Source organism: Lissotriton helveticus, chromosome 1_2 (genome assembly GCF_964261635.1).
Source record: "Lissotriton helveticus chromosome 1_2, aLisHel1.1, whole genome shotgun sequence".
NCBI lineage: Eukaryota > Metazoa > Chordata > Amphibia > Caudata > Salamandridae > Lissotriton > Lissotriton helveticus.
This window is the reverse complement of record NC_136058.1, coordinates 290,109,512-290,137,486: the sequence shown is the minus strand read 5'-3', so window position 1 is coordinate 290,137,486 and position 27,975 is coordinate 290,109,512. Positions and strand designations below refer to the sequence as shown.

The window sequence follows — 27,975 nt, the reverse complement described above, 5'->3', positions numbered from 1 at the left end:
AGCATCTAGACAGCTGAACCTATTAAAGGTGGAAATACCACTCCACATGTTTCGGTCATTCTGCCTGGTCAGATTTGGCGCATATCCGTGATGTTGATTAAAAGTATCCCAACTGGATCCATAATTTAATGGCCTGGGTGGGGGATAGAAAAACGATAACGGTCTGACTACAATGGTTGATAAATCCCCATATGTTTTCCATGCGCAAATCTGATCAGCACTATGGGGTTCCTCAAATGAAACAACTATACAATCTCCCGAGATTGACTTTGCGAGTGGACCGACCCATGGTACCCTTCGAACCATAAGAATTTTACTTTTCGTATGGTTTGGAATTGGTTTATTTGAATTTAACCAGTAGATCACCTTGTTTTTTAAAGATGAAAAATTCTCTTCATACTGGCTTTCCAATTCAGGTACCCCAGTAAGAACAATTACAAAGGGACTGGCATCGGGGGGCAGATCGATATATCCTCCCTTAAAATTATGAAAAACATGGGCCGGTTGGTTATTGTATTGGTTGGTTCTATTGGCAAAGGATCTGGCAAAGGATCTATCAGCCAAGGGTTTATTGGGACCTGAGGTAATGTGATTATTAGAAGGTATGGTAGATGATGCAGACTTCTGCATAACAGGAGTCTTAGGAGCAGACGAGTGGGTGACAGCAGTATTTACTAACTGAGATTTTTTGCTTTGAACGGGTCCCCCCAACACAGGTTTGGTAGTAGTGTTAACTAAGGGCGGGTTGGCAGATGTAGAAGCAGGTTTTATCTGAGTGCTTTCAGTCGGATTTGTGCCTGTTTTTTTCCCTACTCCTCCCTTTTTTTGATGCTGCACACTAGATGAATTGGGGTTCGGGGGTACCACAGGGGCCGTAGTTGGAGCATGTATTGGAATATCACTATCATTAAGGCTTAGGCTTGCCAAAGTTATGACACTCTTTTCCACCTCTAGTAATTGATTTTCGATGCCAGTTAACCTGACCTCTAGCGGCCTAAGAAGTGTTTTAAGTGTTTCCCATACTATTTTCAAAAACTCTTCCCTGTCCCCTTGTAGGGCCTCCATAGATGTGGACGTTTTCTCGCCCTCATCTGCAGGATGATCTATCATTAAGTCCGGTATAAGTGCCTCGGTATTAGCAATAGTACTGTGTACATTGGGGAGCATCGGATCAGACCCATTAGCGACATTAATAATAGGTTGTTGAACCTCCCCCCATATAGAACATTGGCTCGATACTACCTAAGCCTTTTTTCTGGCGTAAACGGATGGATTTTTACGTTTACGCTTTTGTTTAGGACTTGACTTAACGGCCCCCTGAGTTCTGCTCAGAGCCGCTTCACCTGACTCCTTTACCCCCTCGGTGATCACAATCAGTGGATCTGAGACTGAAATATTTTCAGATACAACACTGACGGGTAACCCTGGGAGATTTGCTTCAAAGTTGACGGAGGGAACTGAGTCCTCAGGAATAGGATGCACCTCAACCGGGGTTATAATAGGTACGGGGCCAGAGGTGCGCTCTGGAGTTTTCGAGTTTGCAATACTACCCAAAGAGGATTTCTTTCTTAGCGCTAGTTCGGTTGACAACCTTCTTGCGGACTCTAATTCCAGAGAGACTCTATGCTGGAGTTTGGTAATCTCATTATCAATTGATAAGCTGGTCCTTGTAATGAAATCGTCCAGAGTCCCTGTGGCCTTTTTCCCAGTTTTAGTGGCCTTACTTCGTGTTTCTCGAACAGACATAGTTACAATTGAGGGTGAAGGAATAAACAAACACTAAAACAGTTAGGGAACCGTGGCAAATACAGCCAAGGAGAATGGCCCGGTCCGGTCTTGTTCGGTCTGGAACGGCCTGAAACGGCCCAGTCTTTGCCCAGTCTTCGCCCGAGCTGCGTCCCGCGCTGCAGGAGTTTGAGGTAGTAATATAGGGGGCGTGGAAGGCGGTGGGGCGGGCCAGCAGGGAGAGCGGACCGGAAGCTAGCCGTCGGTCTTGCAGGGACTTCTGGGTATTGAAGTCCCCGCACGCTCGCAGCCCCGCTGGTGCCTCACGCCCGGTACCGCCTTAGTCAGCCGCTGCTCCTCGTTGGTAAAGTGCCCCCGTCACCTACAGACGAAGCGGCACCCGCGGAGCGGGTGCGGCGAGTTGTGGGCCGGTGTGCTGGTGCGCTGCTAAGCCTCAATTCCGTGATCCTCTGTTGCCAAACAAACAAGTCAATGAGCGGCCTCCAGGCCGCAAGCTCCGCCCCCAAGCCAGAAGCTCCGCCTCCGGCCCGGAATTTCCGGCCCGAGTTCGGACTTGGAGTTAGTAGTCTTAAATCTATTCTGTGAATACCGAAAGTAGTACGTTTATTCTGTGAATCCCGAAAGTAGTAAATTCACTCTGTGAATCCCGAAAGTAGTAAGTGCATTCTGTGAATACCAAATAGTAGTAAGTTTAGGATTTAGTCTTAAGTTCATTCTGTGAATCGAGCCCTTACTGTTGTTACAGACGCATCTGCAATTACGTTGGCCTTAGATAAATGAAATAACTTTGTACACTCTATCAATTGGAAGCCTCAGCAACACCACACTATTTGCATGTTATATTATACTCCGGATGAAATAGAGAAGTGGCAGCAGCCATTACAGGCACCCGGTGGTGGGGGCACGGATAGAACATGCTGTCCTAAATGTGGTCAAAAGTCAGCTGATATTCTTCACATGTTTTATCTATGCCCTGCGCTAACGGATTTCTGGAAAAAGGTTACACAGTATATCGGCCAACGTTGGAGTCTTGATTCAACTTTTTCTGTTAAAAAGATTATGCTGGGGTCTAAGCCTTGTGAAGATCCTTATATGGGGTGCATTATGTCCATTCAATTACTAACTGCCCGTCTCTGTATTGCGAGAGAGTGGATTAGCCCTAACTCTCCTTCTCTATTCGATTGGCTGGTTCTCATGAAGGATATATATGAAACAGAACGGGCACTTGCTAAAACTCGATCTACTCGCCCAATTCTCAGATTTAGTCGTATATGGAAATATTTTGAGAATAAATATGGTATGTCACCCTAATGATGATGTATGTTTTTCTTTAGGATATTGTATAAGTATCGATATCGTTTATCCCAAAGTTGATCGTGACTTGTTGCTTTTGAAGTATTCTATTGTTTCTTGCCCATGTTTTGCTCATTTTACTTTTTTCATTGCAGCTAATGCTCTGATTATCTTGGATGATCTTTTCGATCTCTTTTTCTTTTTCTATATTGTCTGTACACTTCGTTAAAATAAAAAAATAAAAAAATAAAAAAATGCAATGAAATATCTTCTACAATGTCTTCTTACCAGTTAAGCAACATTACATATTAGGGGCATCACCTAAAGCAAGCCTGAGGCAGAGCTTGGAACAATGAGAAATGACCATTTTAGATCTCACTAATTTCTCAATTTAAGAGAGTGAGGTGTTTTTTATAATCAAAGCTACATGTCCAGCAGGCGAGCAGGAGACGAGACAAAATCAGTTAAAATATTTTAAAAACACCCGCATTAAACACACGCGTGTAATCATAGAGCAAGAGCATACATGGAGCTGGGGACTATGAATTGCATGCAAAATTACAAGAAGCAAGACAATGAGAAAGCAATGTAGGTCTGAGGGTCCTTGCCTGTTGTCAATGTCTCTGCAGTTTCACAGAAAGGAGCTCTTGCTTTGTAGACCATGAGGGCACTCTTTGTTCTTGTGTCTATCTGAGTGGATATACCCGTGGCTGTCTGGCAGTGCAGACAAAACAACCTAGATTGTCTTAAAACGGAAGAAATTTGCATGGTGGGGGCTACAGGCAGAAGCCTGCTGAGACAGCTCGAAGGTAAAAGGAGGTCATTAGTGAATATTTTCAGCCTTGAAAGGAGACTCCAAGGGCCTAATAGGAAAAGGCCGCATGTGCTGAACAACGTGCATAAGAACACCTGATATGGCCAGCAGCAAAGCTGGGCGAGCTTCTCAGGTAGAAAGAAAGAGAGAGCGACACACACAAGAAAAGATAGATACTAGCAATCATTATGAAAATAGATCCGGAGAGAAATAAAAAGGCACAGGGAGACATTATGAGAGAGGAAGAGATGGAACAAGTGCTATGAGGTAGTATGGGGACCAAATGCACAAAAAGGAGGAAGAGACAGAGCAAAAAAGGATGCATAGAGAGGGAGAGTTATAGAGGCGAAGAAATTACCTCCTGTAGGAAATGGACATTAAAAGGGACATGTTAGACTGCAAGACGTAATGGGAAGAGACATATACACAGAAAAAGATAGTAAGGGGACAAACAGACAAGCATTAGCTAAACCAATAGGTCTGGCACTGATAAATGTTGCTTTATTATTTATGTATTTCAAACATATGTAACACAAATGGAAAAAAAAAGGGTAAACCCAGTAGCCTGAGCTCAGCAGCCCTGGCATTGAAGACTACTCCTTTTCAGGTAGCTGTGCACATGTGGTCCGGAAAAATGCTGTCACTCATAGTGAAGTGGGCTGAGCCAATGCTCCATGCGGTATGCTTTGGTGGTAGGAAGCAACATGTGAATAGCAGTTAAGCCGATGTTTGAGCGTATATGCATTTTTATTATGGCTTTTTGGGAAAGACAATGCATTCAAAGCAGCTAAAATTGTCTCCAGATTAGACCTAAAAAGAGTCTGAGTGAAAGGTGGGTAGAGAGAAGGCCAAATGAGACAATGAGAAATGGATAGGAGAGCATGGTAATGGAGAGCGAGCGAGAAAGCGCTCCGTTACTCCTATGCTAGGGTTGCACTACATAAATATCCATACAGAGAACTCAAGAAAGGTGTATGATTGTACAGAGTCAGGGAAAGACCAACAGATAAAATAATATGTAAGAAGCTAAAGTGATACATTATATACAACTCAAGGTGTGTTTCAGTGGAATGTCTCTTGTTAGACCCGACAGCCTTGGGAGGGTCTTCCCCCAACTTTTTCACCTGCCTTCCTCCATTTTCTGTGCCCATTTTTGCTGGCTCTTGGACTCTGCACACTTTAGCGCTGCTAATTAGTGCTAAAGTGCTTGTGCTCTCTCCCCTAAAACAAGGTAACATTGGATCGTACCCAATTGGCATATTAAATTTACTTATAAGTCCCTAATAACAGGCACTACAGGTGCCTAGGGCCTGTAAATTAAATGCTATTAGTGGGCGCGCAGCACTGATTGTGTTGTCCACGTAAGTAGCTCCCTATGTCTCAGGCCTACCATGGAAGGGCCTGTGCTTGCAGTTCACTATCACTGTGACTTGGCATGTAAAACTACTTGTTAAGCCCTGAACTCCCTCTTTTATTACATACAAGTCACCCCTAAGGGCTTCCCTTGGCAACCCAGAGGGCAGGGTGATATGTAAGCAAAGGGAAGGGCATGTGCTTGTATGCTTTACATGTCCTGGTAGTAAAAAACAGCCTATTCCGTTTTCGCTAAGGTGAGGCCTACTCCCCCAATAGACTAGCATTGGGAATTCCCACACGTGCTTCTAAGTGGTAATTCCTGATCCTAGGGGAGTAGCTTTATCATGTTTGGTATGGGTGGAATAGTAGTGATAAATTCACTTTGCTGGTAAGGTTGGTTTTAACACTATTAGGGCAGAAATACCACTTTGAGATAGTGGGCATTTTTCTGATCTTAACTTTGCTCTATGTGACCTACAGCCTATCTACAATACCCATCTGGACGGGGTAACATATCCCATTCATGCATTTTTCCCCAACTGCCATAAACATAGGAAGGCCTGGGGTTGCTGAACACCCCTCTGCATGAATCTGCATTCTGATGGCCGCCCTGGGCAGACGAAAGGAAAGGGGGCTCACACCAGGACATCAAGGAGTAATTACCTGACCCCACACAAATGGCTTATGATCCTCCTAGATAGCCTGGCAGACAGGACTGGCTTGGAAGGGGTGCTTGTGCACTTCAAAACCTCTCTTTGAAGTTTCCCCACATCAAAGGCGCATTTGGGTATAAGTACTGGGTCGCTGACCCTCCCAAATCAGACACTTCTGGACCTACACCAAATCTCTGTTAAAATAAATACAGTGCAGCTCAAAGGACTCAGCCGGACTGATTTCCTTGAAGGACTGCTGCCTGCTTGTTGCCCTGCTGGTTGCTGTTCTCTGACTCTGCTAAAGGAGAGCTGAACTCAGCCTAATCTCCAAAGTGATCCCAAGGGCTTGTTAGCTTGCCTCCTGTTTCAGAAGTCTCATGGACACATAAGACTTCTTGCAGTTCTGCTGGTGCTGCTGGACTCTACCTTCTGGGAGTCCTACCCTTGCCTGGGGTGCCCTTTCCAAGTTTTGTGCCTCAGAAATGGGTTCTGCAGCTAAGTTTCTGCCAAATCCGATGTATCGCGAAGCCCCGCAAAGCATCACCGCTCAGCTGACAGCACTCAGAACCGACGCCAGACGACACAAAGCCTCGCCGCACAATATCTCTGAACCGAGGCCGAACGATGCAAAGCCTGGCCGTGCAGACTCTGCCCCAGGATCAGAGGTTCTGAATTTAGCGAGCGGTCGGCCTGAACTTTGGATTTGCACTGGTCCCTTGCGACCTAAGGTAACCTTTCTAGTGCTACCTGCTTCTCAGAGCTTTATTGCATTTATGTCTTCAACATTTAATATCCCGACTTCTTCTTAATGGATTTTGATTGTTTTGGTCATGTTTTACTCAGATACATATTCTCTATTTTGTTTAACTGTCGTGGAGTATTTTTGTGGTGTAGTTACTGTGTTGTTGTATGAGTTATTGCACAAATACTTTACACATTGCCTTCTAAGTTAAGCCTGTCTGCTCTATGCCAAGCTACCAGAGGGTGAGCACAGGTTACTTTACGATTGTGTTGTGACTTACCCTGACTAGGACCGTTGTGCCTTCTTGGACAGGGTGCATACCTCTGCCAACTAAAGATTCAATTTCTAACACCAGTGCACTCCCAATTGAAGCCAGTGGTGGCACTTGGCTTTTGACATGAATTGCATATTTTTGTGCTATAAAGTAGCTGCTAAAATTTACAAGTTATAATTGGCGCCATAATCCCTAACCCACACCCCAAAAACAATGCTTATGGCAGTCACAATATTAATACTATAAGTAAAACCCAATAGTGCAATACATACTCAAACCAATAAATAGTATTATAACCATATGGCTCATTGGTAGTGTCAAATGTATTCTGACCTGAAATGTCATTTAGGAAATGTGTCATTCCATCTCTTATATCAAAAGTGAGGTCATATCCACTGCACTCGAAGTGCGAGATATAGTTTGCATAGCTACTGTGTGTTATGGATTGTGTAGTGAAACATAACTTGTGAATTTCCGTGTTTTTTTCAGCTTAGTTTGTAACCATAACTGTGTACAACTACATTTTTAATGTTAATTTCTAAAAATAAAATTAACATATGTTAAGGTGTTTTGCCGCAGGACTAGAGGAAATGGTGAGGAAAAGATCTGGAGAGGAAGAGTGATTGCATTTGAGAGAAAAGTGACTAGAAAAAAGAGACAGTGAGAGAGAGAAGTGGAAAACAAAAGGGATAGGTGTATAGGGCTAGAGGGAGCTGCACTGGGCTGGTAGGACAGAGAGAGATGCGCATGGACAGAGAAATGCAAAGGACTAGAGACAGGGGTGCAGGTATAGAGACAAATACAGGTATACAGGGAAATATACAGGGATGCAAGATGTAAAAGAATCGAGGGACGCGTACAAGAACAGAGAGCTAGACAGGGATAGAGAGAAGTGACAGTAATAAAGGGTTGTGCATGGCTAGAGGGGGTGTACACGGATGGAAGAAGGTGTACAGCAACAGAGAGAGAGACGTCAAGGGTTAGAGAGATGAACAGGACTAGTGAGAGGTGCACATGGATGGAGAACAAGGCAATAGAGCTGTACAGGAATAGACACAGTCTTGCAGGGATAGAAAGTGATGTACAGCAACAGAGGGTTGTACATGACAATAGAGATATACAAGAATAGAAAGAGCTTTACAGTAATACAAATGTGTACAGGGCTAGTGAGAGTTGTACATGGATACAGAGAGTTATATTCACAGGCCCTGAGGGATAGAAAGAATGATATACAAAGGGAGTTGTGCGTGTCTAGATGATTGTGCATAGGAAGAGAGTCAGGTGTACAGATATAAAGGGATGTGTACCGGATTAGAGAGATGTGAACAAGGAGAGAGCGGTGTATAGAAGTAGGACTAAAGGAAGAGGGAAAGGTATTTCAAACACCCCATCGAAATCTGGGACCTCCTTCATGACCTCTGCCATGACCTACTCTACCAACAGAGACCTGGCTCACACCTAAATCAGCCCCCCAACATTGAGACTAGATACAAGATCACTAGAAAGGACAGGCCCAGCAAACCCAGAGGAAGAACCACAACTACCTACAAGGAACACTTCCGTGGCACCCTCACCGAAGCGGTGGCAGACGACAAACTGGAATATCTGACGTTCAAACTCAGCATCTTCCACACCAGCATCCGGGGAGAAGCCCTGCTTTAGCGACAACCAGGGCCAAGAGACAAATTCAAAAACTCTATCGCAGGCATTGCTACTGCCTTTTAATCAACACAAGCTCCTTCATTCTGCTCAGCAAAATCAATCCCAACACCCTAAAGAACTTCAGGAAAATCTTTAGGTCACTTCCTCTCAACACCTGCGGAACAATCACCCAGGCACTCATCACCAGCAAGCTAGAGTATTGACACACGCGGTACATCAGAATCACCGCCCAACTCACCAAGCGGCTCCAAACCATTCAGAACACAACAGCTAGGTTCACCTCCCTCCACCCACCCACATCTCCCAATCTCAGAGACCTCATTGGCTCCCAATACACAAATGTGCACAGTTCAAATTACTCACACACACATACAAAGCCCTAGGGAACTGAGGCCCACATACCTCAACAACAGCATCAGCTTCCACACCCCCACCAAACACCTCTGCTCAGCTAAACTCTGCACTGTCCCCCGCATCCAAAGAGCTAGAGCCGGCAGCCGTGCTCTCTTGCTTGGCTCCTAAAGCCTGGCTTGTTCTCCTCTTTAGATCAGGGCCTCCAGTTCAGTCCCAGAATTCAGAAGGCATCTGAAAACGTGTTCATATAGGACCCAGACAGGGCAGATAGCAATCCTCCTTCTCATTGAGACCAGGATACCCCCACGAGTGAGATGCCTGCTTTACAAGTACACTTAACATAACGTACTGGAACAGAGGTAGGTATACACAAGCATAGAGTTGCACAGGGATGGAGAGAGGTCTAGAGGAATGTAGGTGGATGTACATGTACCGCATGCATGCTAACATTTGGAAAAATTAAAACTTTGCAAAAAATCTGGGGAATTTATCTCCCCCTCTCCTTAGACTTGTACTGTGATAACCAAACTCCAAATAATGAAGAAAGGAACATGTTTATAGCCAGCGACCCGAGCGTTGTCTTCCATTTGCCAGTCAGCAGATAATTGACTCCAAATGCAATTCCAAGCCCTAACACACACAGAACTAGGACCCAACACTCTGCACTTAACATTGCTGAAGGAATGGAACTTAAAGGAAGATCATAACAACTTGCAATGAAATGGCGGCAGTTTATAGCGTGACCGAGCTGGACCAAGTTCATTTTTGCCTTTAAAAAGCAGGTAGAAGTGTATAGGAATAGAGAGAGAGGTGTGCAGGAAAGAAAAGGATGTGTACACGAATACAATGAAAAAGGATGAGCAGATGTAGCAAGGGACATACAAGAAGAGAGGGAGGTGCCCAGGAGCAGAGGCTTGTGCCCAGGAGCAGAGGGGAGTGGATAGATTTTGACAGGCGTGTGCTGCATGGAAGCGGTGGTGCCTTACTGGAATAAACTGATCCTTCCGGTTCTCCCGCTCCAGGTCGGTGAGTTCCTCAGGTGACAGCAGGAAGAGGCGCAGCTCCTTCACGACATCTGCTGCAACATCTGGCACCGGTCGGTCTAGGACTACCTGGAACACCAAGGGAAAGCACTGATGGAAAGTCCAGCCATGTCACTTCCTACCCTCCCAATCCCACACCGTGACCGGGAGCGCATACCCAACCGAGGCCAACAAGTAGTTGTGACAGGTGCCAGCAGTAGCATGTACAGGGAAACTCCTCGTCCATGTGGGAGCCAGAGTGACACGTCATTACTGCTGGGCAAACCATGGCACCAAGCCATATTATAGGCATGCACCAGAGGCGTGTTCAATAATCAGTTCCTTGGCAATGCCCTTGCAGTGTTGACAAGTTCTGATTACACAAGATAGCCTGTTCCAAATCCCAGGCTCTGCCAACTAACCAGCAGCTGAGTGTCACTGAGTTCACTGTGACCTCTAGTGCAGCAAAAAGTGACTGGCAGCAAGTAAAAAGTGATCATGGTTGACTCACGGTGCCGGTGGGACCACACAACCTTTTGCGGAGTCAAACACTGACCACCACTGATCCCAGGCCCATCAACACTCCCCAGATCCGTTCACACAAACTACATCGTAACTGCAACCTTAGCAGCAAGACCGTACATATAGTCAAGAGACATTCTCTCCAGTCGACTGCAAAGACCATGAACAAACTCCATGAACACTTTCTATTGATCAAACTCTTCTCGTGAACACCTCATACATTCATTCTTTGTCAGTTCTCATCGCCTCACTGACACTTCGTTTACATAATTTTCCAGTAACATCTCTCCTCAAGGACCAGGTGTCTTCTTTAGAAAATGCAACCAGACAGAACCTCAACCTTATCCACTGTTATGATACAACAAGTCTGTTCCCAGAGACTCCTTGTTCTAACCCAAGCACCACAACTTAAGAGTTCAGCATCTACTACACACATCTCCTCTCAGGAAATAAAGAGCCCACCTTCTCCTACACATACATCCACTGAAAATTCACTCGATCCCACAAAAACATCTTCCTAGAGTCCACCCTCTAACCTGTACAACCCCTCACAGGAGCCTTCAAGGGTATAGGAAAACAGCTCCCTGTACCCACCAGGTGCTGCATCTCTAGCAATCAATAAACAATAGTTCTCAAATATTGCTTTGTTTGGTGACATCTGCATGGGCTTTGAGATGTTTTGTGACGTCATTCACCATCATTCCGAAGTAGCGTGCTACTCGCAGAAAAAGCGCTTCGACGCCTCATCAGGGGTAGTAAGCACTATATAAATGCAATTACAATACAATACAATACAATCATTCATCAGATGTAAAGCCCAACCTCCCGCAAGGACCTCCTGCAGAAAGCTCAACCCCTTCGGACAAAACATACTATAGACAACGCGCACTCTCTCCCACGAAGACCGACTCTGAGAGAACCCTGATGAGACCACAGATGCCTTCATTAGAGAGCACTTACTTCCTCTCTCAACACCTCTTTCAGAAAACTTCACACCTGACTAGAGACAGCACAGTCCATTCCATGGCACCATTATTGAAAAGCAGCAGATCTCACTTCCTTTTGCACACAAAAATACAAATGTTTAACTTCCTGTTTCTTGTTACACAATATTTGAATTAGCAATACTGCAATTGTTACACATCCCCTACGTATATAGAACATTACAAAATGTTTCTGAACTTCCTCTCTCTTGCTACAGACCGAAACAATTAATTCAATTACTTAATCGGTTTGCTAATACAATGTTGTATATTGGCTCAGATAAATGAATCAGCTCTCATCTCATGAAAATCAAAGATGTTAAACTTGCAGTATTATTTTTGTTACTAAGCTTTAAATAGTAAATATGCATGATGTTCTGATGTCAGCTGATTACCCAGTGATATCATTAGCAGGAGAGGATCACAACTAATGCTAATTTAAAAGAAATGGTAGCTTAATGTATTAAGACATTGTGTTGCCCATAAAAAACCTAATTCATTATGTTCAACCTGAACCTAGGACTCCATTTTGCTCGATGTTCTGCTTAACACAAGTTAATGCTTTCAATTTTCTCTCTGTCCTTACTCAGCGGAGTTAAAAATAAGTAAAACAATTGGTATTAGTTTCATCAAGTTCTTTGAAGTTAGGCATGTCTCATTTCAGGCCCTGGTTAGTGCTATGTTGCACTTCTGGATATGTGTCACGGACTACTTGATAGTACAATCCGGATTCATTTTTTAACAATGGCACATGGTTATCTCAAAGACCACTTAATTTGTTTGACAATTAACAAAAACAAGCATTTTCAATGCAATAGGTCTCGCATTACTGATAGTTTGAGGTATTAGCGTGGCAAATAATAATGCAACGTCAATAACTCATACTTTCAATAATGCGAGACCTAGTGCATTGTAAATGCTTGCGTAGTGAGCCAGGAGCCAGGAGCCAGCATTGTATGTCTCAGTGCAGTACCTAGAGGTCCCTAGTGTGCAAGGCACCAGCACTGCATGTCTAGGTGCAGTACCACAAGCTGCTCCTAGATGTTCCTAGTGTGCAAGGCACCAGCACTGCATGTCTAGGTGCAGGACCGCAAGCTGCTCCTAGCGGTCCCTAGTGAGTATGGCACCAGCACTGCATGTCTAGGTGCAGTACCACAAGCTGCTCCTAGATGTTCCTAGTGTGCAAGGCACCAGCACTGCATGTCTAGGTGCAGTACCGCAAGCTGCTCCTAGAGGTCCCTAGTGAGTATGGCACCAGCACTGCATGTCTAGGTGCAGTACCACAAGCTGCTCCTAGATGTCCCTAGTGTGCAAGGCACCAGCACTGCATGTCTAGGTGCAGTACCACAAGCTGCTCCTAGATGTTCCTAGTGTGCAAGGCACCAGCACTGCATGTCTAGGTGCAGTACCACAAGCTGCTCCTAGATGTCCCTAGTGTGCAAGGCACCAGCACTGCATGTCTAGGTGCAGTACCACAAGCTGCTCCTAGATGTTCCTAGTGTGCAAGGCACCAGCACTGCATGTCTAGGTGCAGTACCGCAAGCTGCTCCTAGAGGTCCCTAGTGAGCATGGCACCAGCACTGCATGTCTACAAAATTATGTTTTTTTACCTAGCCATGTTGGAGGGTTCAGTACCATATGTGACCTCTTTTGGTCACATGTGGTACTGTACCCTGCCGAAGATAGTGTAACCCCACCCTACCCATAATGCATTGCATGCAAGTCAGTACTACAAGTACATTCAAATAGCTCTCTTCATACATACAATTAGTAGCTTTGAAATTTGACAAAATAATCATTACATCAATTAGGTTGTACTCTGTTTGGAGCTGATGAAGGGAAATTACAATTAACAGATCCAGGAGTCTTAAGTCTGTGTTTGGAAGTTGTGGCGTAATTGGGGGTGCCAGAGTCCCCAGGGCAACCGTCTAAAGTCAACACTGAGGTGAGTTCTAAAGATTTCCTTCAGGTAGGTGGAAATTGGGTCCCCAAAAAGTTTTTATAGTTTTACAACTGAAGAGCATATGTTCAAATTTGGCATAGCTAGCTTTGCACTTTTAACAGTTGACGGAGTCTATTACTAGCCCAAATCTGGTGAGTTTGACTGGGCACCAGAACTGAAATGTGGAACCATCTGAAATTATTCCACACCTGTTTTGCCTAATATGTCATTTTAAAAATTAATTTAAGAGCACAAAAACCAGTAAAAAGTGTTTTGTATATTTTATTTATTTGTTGGCCAACATAGACCTCTCTAATGCAGCTACTGGTTAAAAAATTCCAGCTACAAAACAATTGTTTATTTTCTTTTTCCTCCCAAAAAATATGGACTATATGTACAGACTTTGTCAGAAATACTTTTCTGTACAGAATAGGATGTAATGCACAATTTTATAGATGACGTACAGATGTCTTTGAGAAAAATGTATTTACAATCAATTTATCTTCAGTGCTAATTTTTACTCACTAACTTTATTTCAAATTGTGATTATTATTATTCTCGAACGATATGAACTTCTGCAAATTCTTTATGGATCTGTTCCATTGGATTGGTACACCTCACACATTTTTTATTTATTACTATAAGCAACCCTGGCAGGGATCAAGAATATTTTGAAGCAATTTACCCATTCTGCACTAGTTCCAGCCAGCGACCAGTTTTTTGGCGCATTCTACAGGACCTACAGATCACTGACCCAGAAGCTTTAGTTTTTCATCTTGTTTAACTTTTTTTTAACAATGCAGCCTAGTGAGTCATCTGGCTTGTAGTCTTCTCAAGAATACAGGAGGCAGAGGTCTGTGTTCAAACAACGTCATTGTGTTTAGTGCTTGGGGGCAGTTCATTACGTGGGTTACTGTGCACTGCGTTTCCTCATTCATACCAAGATAATTAGAGAAAGGATGGTAAAGCTACAGAATTGCTTTTCATACGCAGGAAGGTTCAAAATCATGTACTCTTTCTTGAAGCCATCTGACTCACTCTCTTCTTACCCCACCTATTGGAGCCTGGCTGGTTAGGAATGACCAAAAAATCAAGTGGGGAATGGATCACTTGTCCTGCGTAACCAGGGTTTTTCATGTAGTATACCGATAAAAAAAAAACTCATTCACGTACAGAGGATGGTGGGGGCGGTATATCTTGGTTCTCCGCCTTTCTCTTAAAAACGTCACAGCATCATCATAGGGTTAGATCTCATGTTTCCTCCGCCCGGAGGTGTACCCCTGGGTAGTGCAGTAGTGATCAGTGATATAGGGGTCTCAAAAGAAAAAAGTTAAGAAATTGTTAAAAACTCGTATAGCCAGATCTGTGAATTTAATAAGTCTGGATTTGAGGTGTAATAAAATACAGTTCCGTGCGTAGTGGGATTTATTAGGAATCTCCCGCACCTAGTAAGTCCATAAAAAGGTCGACATGTTTCAGCTCTCGTGTTTGCCCATGTGGGTCAGGTAGGCTTTCTTCAGGACCTAGAATGAAAAAGATAGTGTTGGAGGCTAAGTGTGTCTCTGTGAATATAGACCTTGAATTTTCAGGGTCTTGTGGAATCAAGAACTAATTAGCTTGATTCCAAAAAGGTTAAATAGTACCTCGTGTCCTATAAACTGGACATCAGCGGGCGGTCAAAAAGTCAGTTTCCTTTGGCGCTGGGACAGCACAACTTGTGCTGACTCTTCCTTTGGGGGCCCGGTTGGGAATGACACCATCATAAGCAGCACACACGTACATAAGCGTATCCCTCAGCTTTGTCATTAGAATCCCTTCCCATACCAGTTCTGGAGAAGATGCAACCCTAAATGTAATCTTTGAACCTACAGGATCTACCCACAGCAGCTAGAGCCCTTCAGGTGGACAACAATGACAATGTGGGATCTTCAATTGTAGCCGGAATCTATGGCAGGCCCACTGGAAACCCTACTATAGCCCTGGTTTTAATAGCACCTGATCCCTGTGTCTTCTGGCGACCCTGGCCCCGGTTCAGAACCTTTCATCTCTTACTCTTTTACGCAGATTCCAATGGTCTGGTGTTGTCAGAGCCATACTCGGAAAGAGATGAAGATGATGATTGTGCGGTAGACTATCTTTCAACGCTGAGACACGGAAATATGGTGACTGCAGTCACATTCTCAGAATGCGTGGAAGATTGACACCTCCCCAAAGGGCAATTTCCTAATCTGCTTTTCCCTTTTTTCCGAGAAAAAAAAAATCTTTTTTGACTGGTGATGGAAAATATTGTTGTATAGCACTGTCTGACGTGGATTGAACTAATCTCTTCAACAAGATCGATTCTTTGGAACTCAAGACTTTGAAGCCTCTTTACCTTTCAGTGACACTGTGACGGAGCCAATATTGACTGCCGACAGAAGCAGCCATTTTCCAACCACTGTTGACAGGTTGTAAGATTGCAAGCAGAAGCAGCACTTTGTGGTCAAAAATTTCTCTCTCTGACCCCTTTCTGATCAGACCTATGGTTCAGGCCTCACCAGAAAAAGAAAACTTGGGGGCAGATTTACAAGCCCCTTGCACCCCTTTTACGCCGCCGTTGCGTCACTTTTGTGATGCAACGGCGGCGCAAAAGAAGTGCCATGGTGCGGGGTACTTACAACGTGACGCATCTGGGAGATGCGTCACGTTGTAAAGCCCTGCGCCAGAAGGAGGCGTTCCTGCGCAGGGGGGGCGTTCCGGCGCAGAAATGCCTCCTAAAAGTAGCTGAGTGAAATCTACAAGATTTCACCCAGTCACTTTTACGGCCATGCTGCGTCAAAACCCTGCGCCTGCTTGAAGCAGGCGTAAGGATTGATGCAGCATTAACAAGATAGGGCTCCCCAGAGCCTGGCTGGAGCAACTCCAGCAATGCACCGCTTTTACGGCACAGATGCGTCACGCAACTGTGCCGTTTTTACCCATTGGTGCGCATATTGTAAATGCGACGCATCAATCGTGGCGGAGGCATGGCGCACAATAAGTGACGCATCGATGCTGATATGCAGGGATGCGCCACTTATTGTAAATCTGCCCCTTGATGCCTGCCATCTATTCCGCCAGAATGAAGATCAAAAAACACTTTTTTATATGGGGCATACCATGCTGATGTCAGCAAGCCACGGTCTCAGGGCTTCCAACGCCGCATGCTTAAAGACACAGGACTCACACACCTTTTAAGAGACGGCCAACCATAGGACCAGTCAACTGCCAGAACACATGTCTTCTCAGCAGGTCATAGGGTACATCTAGCAGCCTCTGGACCATCTAAGAAGCAGCCTGGTCCCTGTGGCTATTGTGGCTAGATCCATCGGCAGGGACAACAGAAATACTGCACGACTGAACAAAGTGGGGTGATTTATGCCACTTGTGAGCTTGGCCTCTCCGGCCTGCCAATTCCATCCAAAATATAGATATAACTGTCTACATTCCTCCGAGAAAAGAAGTTATCAACCACGGCAGACTCAGCAGTCAGAGCTTTTTGTGCCCTCGGAGGTTTTCTAGTGCATTCTCTGCTCCTGCTGCAAATTTTTGTTACAATTCGAAGGATGTTTCACATGTGCTCATGAGCTCCGAGTGGACACACACACTTTTGTTTTAAGAAGTAATCACATAACCTTATCCGAAGCTCAAGGGCATCACGGTATAAATTATAAATATGTGCATTGTGTCTCATCGTTTGCTTTCTGATTCTAAGGCTGTTCATTTAATAAACCCTTTCATTCTTCAACTGCTGCGTGAGAACATTTTGTTGAACAGCACTCGGGCACTGACCTTCAACGTAGAAACATCCAAAGAACACAAACTTTGTAATCAACTCTTTGTGGGTTTCTTGAGAGCGAGGAAGGGCAAACAAGGACAAAGCATACGCTTACGTGAAGGGTAAAAAGACACCCCCTCAAGGATGACCCCCTCCCCCAAAGGATGAGGGCACCCGCCAGAAGAGATGGGGCGGTTCTTACTGCTCTCTACAACATGGGGCAGATTTATGTTAACTGGCGCATCCCCAGGGATGCGCCAGTTAATGTGCGCCCCAGTGCGCCACTGCTCCGCCACCCATGGTGCAAGGCAGTGAAGATGCGTGACGCATCTCTCGGCGCACGGGCGGTGCATTGCAGGAGTCATGTCGCAAGTGCGACAGGACTCCTACAATGCACAGGGGCCACCTCTTCAATGCATGGTGCGTCACCTTTACGCCTGCTTCAAGCAGGTGTAAGGAATTGACGTAGAAAGTGACTGAGTGAAATCTCATAGATTTCACTCAGCCACTTTTAGGAGGCGTTCCTGCGCAGGAACGCCCCCCTGCGCAGGAACGCCTCCTAATGGCGCAGGGCTTTCCAACGTGATGCATCTCCTAGATGCGTCACGTTGTAAATAGGGTGCATTGTTTGCGCCGCCGTTGTGACGCAATTGCGGCGCAAAGAGGCGCAAGGGCGTCATAAATCTGCCCCCATGTGTCTATATCACAATCTGGCAGGCAGCAGCAGGCCAGCATTTACCACCCTGAACTGTCTGGCCTGTGACAGGCTCTCCCCTTCTTGCGGATACTGCGGTGAGGCCACTTCTAGAGGAGTGTGCAGGAAGAAGCATCTATTATAGCCTTATAGCCCACCGTAGAGGGCTATACCGGCTATTAAAGGCCCTCTCCAGCGTTAAAGGCCCCGTGCCGAAGGCGATGGCCTTTAACAAGGGAGAGGGACTTTAATAGCCGGCATAGCCCAGCTACGAAGGGCTATAATGCTATTACAACATTCTGCCACTAGAGGGCAGAATGTTCTAACAAAAAAGAACAAAGCCTTATGGGAGCGTGAGGGGATTGGAATCCCCTCAGGGTCCTTGAAGCCTTTGTTGACAGCTCTAGAACATTGGAATGTTGGAGCTCCAGGCTTATACCAGCCATTATAAGCCCGGAGAACTCCATTGTTTTCAATGGAGCTCCCAACATTTCAATGTTCTAATAGAAGTTAGTTCGATTTGTGAATGCTTCTCTGGTGGATATTGTATCTTCCCACTGACGTCTTTCTCACTGCCCGTCCACTTTCGCACTTGACAGTGCGTTATTCGCTGGTATCTGATTATCTGCTGTGGTGGGTCTCTTTGCTCATCTTGGCCACAGTGGCACAGGAATATTAGACTGAACAGACACCAGGGGTGCTGCTGGCACCTTTGGACTTTTGGGTGTCCAAATGCTCACTATGAAACTGAACCCTGGATGGGAACAGTCCTTCAAACACGTGCAGATCTAATCTAACTCCTACAGATACTCCTGGGTGATGTCCCTCAGGGAAGATCATTTATACATCAAAATAAAGGATTGATGAAAGCAAGTAAATCCCTCTTCCCTCAAATACATTCTTATAGAAAACTTCTCCTCCCACAGACTCCATATTCTTCCACAGACATTTGCTCTTACAGACCATAACGCCTTAGGCACGTCTCCCTGAAGACTAAAATTCCCCGATAAAGGTAAACAGTAACAGAAAATAAGTACCTTTCAAACACTTTTGCTTCTCCATACTCCACCATCCCACATAAGCCCCTTCTAAGACTGACCAGCACCCAAACACCTCCCAGAAACAATCCAGACACCTACACTGACAGAACCTGCTTTGAGTCCCCACAAAACCGCATGACGATACAGACAACTCTTGTTACAAAGCATTCTTTCACAAGCAACTCCTTCTAGTACCACTTATGCTCCTAAAACAAACTCACCTACAGAAAAAATCATCTCACATTCTTCGAAATATGAAACTGATGACAAATGAGATTTAAAACATAATACTTCTTATCACTAAACTACGCAGACTGTCTGATGTCACTGCACACCGAGAGGATCCGAAGACTGGTGGATCTTCAACTTACCGAATTTACGTGGGCCCACTCCCGTACAGCGCGCACCAGCTCCACTTCGTCTATCGTAAGCCCATCACTCTGCAGGATGACCAACAGCGACTGGTCGGAGAGCTCGCGGAAGGTCTGAGTTCTGACAACATCCTGAATCAAAAGAGGATATTGGTAAGAAAGGTGGTGGCCACCGCGCCCCTGATTTATGGGGGTTCAACACCGCAATAAGGCATGGTGAATGGAAATATGCAGCACTATTGACTATGCGAAGCATCATTCAAATGCATCGACCAGAGATGGGCCATACAGGCGATGTACAAATTACAAAGTTTAGTAGAGCTCCCTGTGTCACCTTCTGGCAATTTCAAAGAGCTGTGGATGTGCAAGTGACTGTATATCAGGGGAAGGGAAAACCAGTCTAGTGTTGGAAGACTGTGGCCCTTGTCTGATGTCTGTGGATTCCAGCTCCCTTTTTTATTTTGTCAAGTTTAGATGGAAGTAGCCAGACATGCTTTGAAAACACAAGACATGCAGGGGTGACTACTGGGGCAGGTATGGTGATATGAACAGTCCACAAGAGGTGTAGTCTACTCTGGGGGTGTCACTATTATAGAAGGAGCACACTGCACAACTCCAGGAAGTTAAACATAAACTGTGACCACCAACAGAGACTTCAAATATTTTTGGTAAAATAACAAATATTTATGTCTTTACATACTAAAATGCATATAGTCATTTCCCAAAAATGAAAGTAACAATTTAGCAAGCAGTGAGAGAGGTGATGACTTTGGGATCCAACCTAACCTAGGGAGAGAACCAAGCAGATGCCTTGAAAACAAAGAGCACATCTTGCTGAACGAGTCAGTGGTGGTCCCATCCTCTTAGGACCACCACAAGCACAGTTATTAAGGGCAAAAATACAATCCCAACCAAAGGCCCTGCAAAGCATTATGGGACAAGATTAGCAGTGGGCAGTGAATATTATAGTATCCAATATCAAAATAATTCTACAAAGAGCTGCAGTTTAACTCTTCGTTACTAGGTATCCATCACGAGTCAAATGCAAAAGCATTGACTCAAGCTGCAGTTCCACTAGTCGTTACTAGATGTCCCTCACGAGTCAAATGCAAAAGCATTGAAATCCTGGGCAGAGAGCTAATACTATAAATTCTACAAAGAGCTGAACTGCAGCTTCTTGAAAGGGTTTCAATGCTTTTGCATTTGACTTGTGAGGGGCATCTAGTTACAACTAGTGGAACTGCAGCTCGATTCAATGCTTTTGCATTTGACTTGTGAGGGTCACCGAGTTGAACTGTGTCTCTTTGTTGAATTATTTTGATATTGGATACCAAAATATTCACTACCCACTGCTAATCTCATCCCATAATGCTTTCCAGGGCCTTTGATTGGGATTGTATTTTTGCCCATAATAGTAACTGTGCTTGGGGTGGTCCTAAGAGGATGGGACCACCACGGAATCGCTCAGCATGATATACTCTTCGTGTTCAAGGCATCTGCTTGGTCCTCCCCCTAGGTTAGGAGGGACCCCAAAATCATCACCTCTCTCATTCCCAGATAATTCAATTTCAAAGTTCACTTTTGTGAATTGGTCATATGCTTTTGAACATGTAAAGTTGCTTTTTCAAAGCATTTGTGGGTGCAGTATAGAAGCTGACTCCTCATAGAATGCTTCCAAGAGCAAGGGAGTTTGGCCAATGGTTAGTTCTTTGTACTTTGTACATCTGCTGCGTAAAACATGACACTAGCTTTCTATGTAGAAACATCGAAAAAATACAGCCTTGACAATCCACTATTTATGGGGTTCTCAGGTGTGAGAGAGAGAAAGAGACAGAGAAACAAAAGAAAAGATAGAAAAAGACAGAGGTATATCAAAGTTCTGATCAGGGTACAGGCATTTTAGACGACATGGCCACACGCTAGCCCTACACCAGGTCAGCTGATACCATAAGCATCCCTAAACCTCCCTGAAACTCACAGATCACTCCCCAACTGACCTCACATGAGAAGCCCATGTATCTCTGAAAGATCTTGCGCTACAAATTGGCAAAATGTCGGAAACAAGCGCTTTACAAACCAATAAAATAAATAAATAAGAACATAGTATTAAAAGACTCCCACTTTAAATCCTAAATATGAAGTGCCGGGCCTAAAGGCAGACAGTTGAAGATTTTTAGCACTACAGGCCGCCTGGGAGGTGGAGCTATCAGTGGTGCAGTGAGATCAGTAATGACAGGGCCGAAAGGCGTGAGGGACTGGCTGCAGGCAGATGATGGCGTTGGAGACAAGACATTTTACTTGACTGCATTAGAGCCCAAATGCGCCCCTCAGCTAATGTGCCACGTCATAGACTGACCATTGGCAAGGAAATACCTGGCCTTCTGGTCTAGCTGCGCAATTGCTCACAGTTCACCGAACCAAGGCTGCCTCCTTTCCAGTCCCAGCCAAAAGCACCCAGATATGTCTGTCTTTCAGGATTTTACAGTATAAAAATAGGCGCTGTCACCTCAGGTCTCCAAGCACTTTGCAACCTACTAAAATGAACTAGGTAAAAGTTGATCCGATCTACATTGGTACCAGGGATGCAACCAGATACCAGTGTCAACTGGTGAGGGAGCGAGAATAGTTTACTACGATTGTATCTGAAGCTATTCACATGGGTTAAATGAAAAGGGTAATCGTTGTCTCGAACTAGGAGGGATGAAGCCAGAGTAGACTCTGCACAGTTCAGAACCTGCTGCGCCAGAGAACCTAAGGCACAGACCTTATGTCCCTGAACATCCGGCTGCCTTATTCTGCAAACACCATAGAACTAACAGGTTTGGCGACAAACACGACAGGTAGGCCCTGCCCTGAACTCCTTTGTGCAGTGATCTGACCAGGGGCTTAGCATGGACTAAAGTCCAAGGCTGGGCTCCATGGTAAACACCCGCAGCAGCATCATCTCTTGAGCTGGCACTGCAGCCTCCTCTCCGTGAGCTGCTCTTAAACCCTCACAGGCTGGAGATAGCTGCCTGGGTTTGTTTCCCATTGTCCGACAAGAGACAGCCAATCTGCCCTTGACTCTATTACGCGCTCACTGTCTGCACACAGTAGCGCGCGCACGGGGCGAGGTGCACCCTGGGATGGATGGCGGCCTGTGGCAGGCACGAGCCCCGCAGCCACGACCAGGGCCTCGCAGCCAACACAGGTGGTCGGGGTTCAGCTAACCCCAGGCTCTTGTGTCCTCGGGTCACCGGGCCCGCACGTGGCAGGACGGCTGAGTGACAGGTCATCATCCAGCCAGGCAAGCGCGTGACATCAGCCGGGGCCTTGACAGGCCTCAGTGCCACACTCCTTCAGGGCACCAGACTGTGACTGCGAGTACACAGACAGACGTCAGGATGAGTCAAGAGGACAGACTGATGTTACACTTTCATCAGACTCAATTACATCCTGGTGACAATACTACAAGAGGCGCAAACAGCATTCATGACCGTGATAGTGGTGCACCTGGGTTAATGTATCGCTAAGAGCGAATTACGCAGGCCAGCAATGTGTGCTTCTTTGGCTTACCATAGAAAGCTGAACATAAAACTGGGAAAAAGTGGGAATAGCATACGCAAATAAGTCATAACTACTAGCATTATTGCCTTTTCCTGCACCACCACCAATGGCAAATTTGGGACAGAGTCTCAGAAAATTGATGCACATTTTATCTGGGCCACAGAGTTATTGCACCGGATTTTGAATAAGGAAGGTCCTAAGCCTTGTACCCTCTTTTTGGCCTCGCAACTACAGACGTATCAGGCCAATGAACCCTCTGCATTCACCTTTTCATCCTCCTTACGGTTTAATCGCTTGTACCAATGAACCAAGGAGAAGCGTGAATGGGTCAAGTCGCAAGCACGCACACACACCACACACATACACAGTCGTACTTTCCTCTAAAATCGTTGATAAATGTCTCTGCTATACAGTAAATGCACTTGTATTGCACAACACCACAACAGACCTTTAGGACTGAATCAATTGATCCACTTTTAATAGACTTAGTTGTCAAGAGATCTGAGGCAGAGGTAGATGAAATGGTTGGCCCAACGTCGTACGATCTTGGACAACTTGAATTGTTCGCGTAAATACAAAGAATCAACTAAATTGTTTTATTTGACATTTATCATTAATGACACAATATAGCTTAGCAGGAATTACATTTTGTTTGCCATAAGTTTAGATATAAAGGTTGGCAAACTGTCTTGAGCCTGATCTTAGAGCTAAGAGCATTTGGCTACGGTACATCCTTGTCAACGCCAGGAAGCTAGTGTGGAGAAAAGGCATTTGTGAATCAAGACAACAGAAGCATCTGAAAGAGGACTTTTCAGGTGTCTTTTTATTATCTCAGTGAGTGCCCATTGAGGAAGCTGTTAAGGTGAACAAAGCAGCATAGCAAAAAGGGAGAACCTCAAGGCGGAAGAGGAACTGAGAAATGATCGGATTTTTGTGTGATTATCTTGCAAAAGGCACCAATCTGACACACTGATCTTAGTTTTTCAGTTTACCAAGCGATTATCTTGAAAAAGGCTCCGGAGCTGGGAATGCAGACCTTTTATTAAGTTGCAATAATTGCCTTCATTGTACCTTTAGCATTTGTCACACCGAGTGGGGTGGGTATGCCAAGACGTGGGTCCCGTGCTCACCATGCCTCTAGAGTCAAACTAGCCTGGCTGATGAGGGGTGAAACCCCGAAACCGGTCCCAGGATGCTTATTTCTAGTCAAGGGAGAACCTGCCAGTTCGGGCTGGACTGTTCCCATGAGGCACAGGGTCAAGACTGATTTGCATATGGCTGGGTCTGAACTGGAAAGGCATGGGAGCAAAACAACAATGGATTTAGGCCCAGATCTCTGTACTGGGGTGAATGTTTGACATTGTGCAGCGTTCTGTCCATCAATTGTTCTTTTTACGACAATTGCCAGACCTGATATTGGTATTAGAGGGACATCATCGGGAGTGCAGTATTGCATTAGGGCAAACTATTTAAATGAACAAAACTTGAAACTTCGATATTAGGTGCAACCAGACCGAAATGTATGATACGTTCAAATAATGATTCCAAAGTCAGGTTTACTAGACCAGGCCGTTCGTTGTATGCCCTCCCCCGTCAGAAGACGACAAGAAAGTTGATACAGGGATTCAACAGGAAGATGTCCAGAGGGCCAGCATCTTGTACCTTTAAATACAGGCCCCACGTCTGCGACCTGTCTTTTGTACCCAGTGTCTGAGTGTACTTAGCAGTCAAAATAAAAGACCTGAGAGAAATAGAATGGCAGTTTCTACCAGAAGTGCCAAAACTCTTTCTTCTATAAAACTTGATTTCTTGTTGCAGGGTTTGTTCATCATTTCCATGTGCATTCTGCTCAAGCTTGGTGGTTTGGCGTTCCAAATGGGTTCAGGGCGCCTAAACCATGTCAGCTATCCGTGATGCCAACCCTGGGGGTGGCTCAAAAGAAACTGAACAGGATCAGCCTTCGTTTGCCCCCTGAGGAATTCTACCAAAGAAGCAGCCATTTCAGTCTTCGTTATAATTAATTTGTTCCACCGGTGATGAACCCACTGATCCGAATACTTATTTAGGGCGGTGAGAATCCCTTGACCACAGAGTGGAGAAGCTGAGGATGCTGGGAAAGGCACATTTTTTGCCAAGGGACATCCTAACTCGGTATTTCGGGGACACAAGTGCACCAAAGTGATCCCAGGTTCACGCGGTTCAGCTTTCGTGGCTCCTTCTTTCTCCACAAAGGCATTGGGCCTGATCTGAGATAATTACAGTGATCATATTCGGTGAGCAAATGTTATCATTAAAACAAGCAGTGGTTGCCTTGGCAGTGCCCATATTGGTGGTAAACCTATCACTCACCAGTCTATGACCCGGAATGCAGGTTGTGCATGAAGGTGCTCATAAGATTGCAAACCCAGGTCTTTACAGGTCAGCACAGCATGGAGGCATCTGAGCAGCTACCTATGCAACCCTAGGCATGGAGGACGCAGAAGGAGCAGAAGAGTATGGGAGAAGCCATGGGCGAGGCAGGCCAGGGTTGAAAGGAGAAGTATCAGACAAGACAGGGTAGCTCCCACAATGGCGTTTGATTCAAAACTGGGAACTGTGGAAAAGATACACAAGTCTACATTTATGTTATAGTATTTTTATATACGCCAACCCCACTGCTGACAACATCACCTATATGCATGTCAACGATAGTGGCCTAGGGATGCATGCAGGCTTTTCCAAACATGTAATTATTTCTATAGTATGGAATAATGACTAAATCTACATAGGTGCTGTGAAATCAAGTATAGATGAAGGAATGCAAAGATGGCTTTTCAGAAGCTGTGCACTTTTAGCATGTTACAATGTATAGTTTGTACATCCAAGTACATGCAATACATGACAAATAAAGTCAAACACTGGTGTGATCAGTAAAAAAATGGATTTAATCGATGAAGTTTGTCAGATTATGTTTTGAGTGAGCGAGCACACATAAGGCACACATGATCACTATTAGCACTCTGAAGGGACCTCCTGACTGTTCACAAAGCAATATGTAAAATACATCTAAGATTTCACATGTTATTCTACATTTTGTAAATCGAGTGGAAGCTTCCTACAGACTAAAGGATACCTGAGCTTACAATGTCTCAAAGTGACAACATTTTAGGTATTTGGCAGATTCATGTAAAACTGACCCTTTCAATGAGTACATGTGCCGGCTGTATGTTTTTAAGAGATAAGGGTTTAGTGTTAATGTGCTCGAGTCCTGCAGGGGCCCATTAACTGGAGTCCACTCGCAAGAGCTCTTCGATCAAAGCAACGCGGTCACCACCTTAAGTGGCGAAAGGGTAAATAGTGGGCAGTTTCCTCTGCTGTTAAGACATAAAAAGGTCGCTTCTCGGCCAGTCTCAGAAATCTGTGAAAAACGTGAGCACAACAGTCCAGTGCTCAGTGATGGAGCTGTAATTCACCCCGGTGTGGCTGAGTAGTGTTTGTTGCACCCGTTTATTCCAGTTCCATCTACAGGACTCCACGTCCCAGTCCATACGCATGATGCGCAGTACACTGCTGTCCCAGCAGAGGGCGCTGCTCCGCAGGTACAACATGTAACCAGAGGGAACGGTGCAGCGTCCACACGGACTGACGAGGGACAGGTGGGTCTCCGCAGCTTCTAAAACGGTGACTTACTACATAATGCTTTGTTTGATGCAAGCCCACAATGCACAGCTCCTAAAGGCATTCACGGATCCCGCGCCACGAGGAATTGAATTGTGCTCAGGCTGATTCACTCCATAATATTTAGATTGGTCCAAGCAAGCATGATTTTCTACATTTATCGCTTGAGAAGTCATTAGAAACGTTTGTGACTATGAATTTCAGGCACCCGAGTGCTTAACGCAGTCATTTGCAATTGCACATCACCCAGTTTGAAACTTCTAGACTCTCGGCTGGGAGAGATGGGTTACAAAGAATACCCTGTCAAGACATACGAGTAGACCAGAATCATGGGATACTGAAACTAGGCCCTCAAGTAGAATCGATTTAACATTCACTCATTTGTTTAAGTGACAGTGATGTTGTTTTGTCCCATTCTAAGTGGTGTGTTGTCTCATTTACATGACGCCGTGTCCTTCCAAGGGAACTAAATCAAATGATTAAATCAATATAAATATCTATATCTATCTATATATATCTATATATATATATTCACTGAAAAAAACATAGGTTTCAGGCCTTATATAATTAGGAATTAGCATTTAAAAAAACCTTTGAAATTCACTGAAAAAATCATAGGTTTCAGGAGTTATGTAGTTAGGAATTAGATTTTAAAAAACCTTTGAAATTCACTCAAAAAACTATAAGTTTTAGTGGTGTTATAGTTAGCTGGACATTTTACTCATACAAAACCATTGAAATTGCTCCTATATAGTTAGTTGTACTAACTATATTTCGCGCACCCGCAATCCACTGCTGATGATGTCACATATTAGATCATTCATGACATGGTCAGTGACATCACTGATGACATCTCAAATGACATCACTGATGACATCACTGATGACATCATCCAGTGAATGTGGTTTGCTTCGTTATTTAAATATGCATTATATATATAGCAATTTGCATTGAAGAATAAGTAGATATATATAAATAAATATTTGGATGGAGGATTTAGTAGCAGTGTAATTGACTGTTTACTTGACCAATTTATAATGTCTCACTAAATATAGTGGATAGTGACTAAACTGTGTGAATATCTGTTTCACTTTGTCAGTTGTTGTGTAAACTGATTCTACAGTTGGTTACTAGCTATGTGAAAGTCTATATTAGTTATTGATTAGTTAACTGAGTATTTGTATGGGAGTGTGAAAGTGTGTGTGGTTCGGTGGGGGGTGTGTGACTGTCCGAAGATGTGTGAATAGTTGATTCAGTAGATATATGAAGTTAAAACTACATGTTCTAACAGTTGTTTGGGTGAGTGAATCTCTTTATGGGTGTGGTGATGAGCAAATATATTTCTCAATGGTACTTGTCCAACAAACTAGAAAAATAAAGACAGTGTATGTGTCAGTTGTTGTATATAAATACTAGCAGCCCGTCCCGACGTTGTCCGGGTATGAATTGCTGCCAGCCAGTAGTATATTGTTTCGTAGGATTTCGTTTTGATAGCATTTCTTATCTGT

The 27,975-nt window shown here is 44.6% G+C and overlaps 1 protein-coding gene across 3 annotated transcripts in view; it reads right to left on the bottom strand.

The window, feature by feature from the left end:
• BTBD19 (BTB domain containing 19) overlaps positions 1-27,975 on the bottom strand; it is a 1,311,048-nt gene that overhangs the window by 17,665 nt on the left and 1,265,408 nt on the right. For 2 of the 3 annotated variants that reach the window (XM_078671753.1, XM_078671754.1), the window contains 2 exons: positions 19,265-19,396; positions 9,881-10,006 (listed from right to left, as the gene is read on the bottom strand). In XM_078671753.1, coding sequence (XP_078527879.1) covers positions 9,881-10,006; positions 19,265-19,396 — 258 coding nt within the window. The remainder of the gene's footprint in view (positions 1-9,880; positions 10,007-19,264; positions 19,397-27,975) is intronic. The other variant, XM_078671755.1, reaches the window with a different exon arrangement.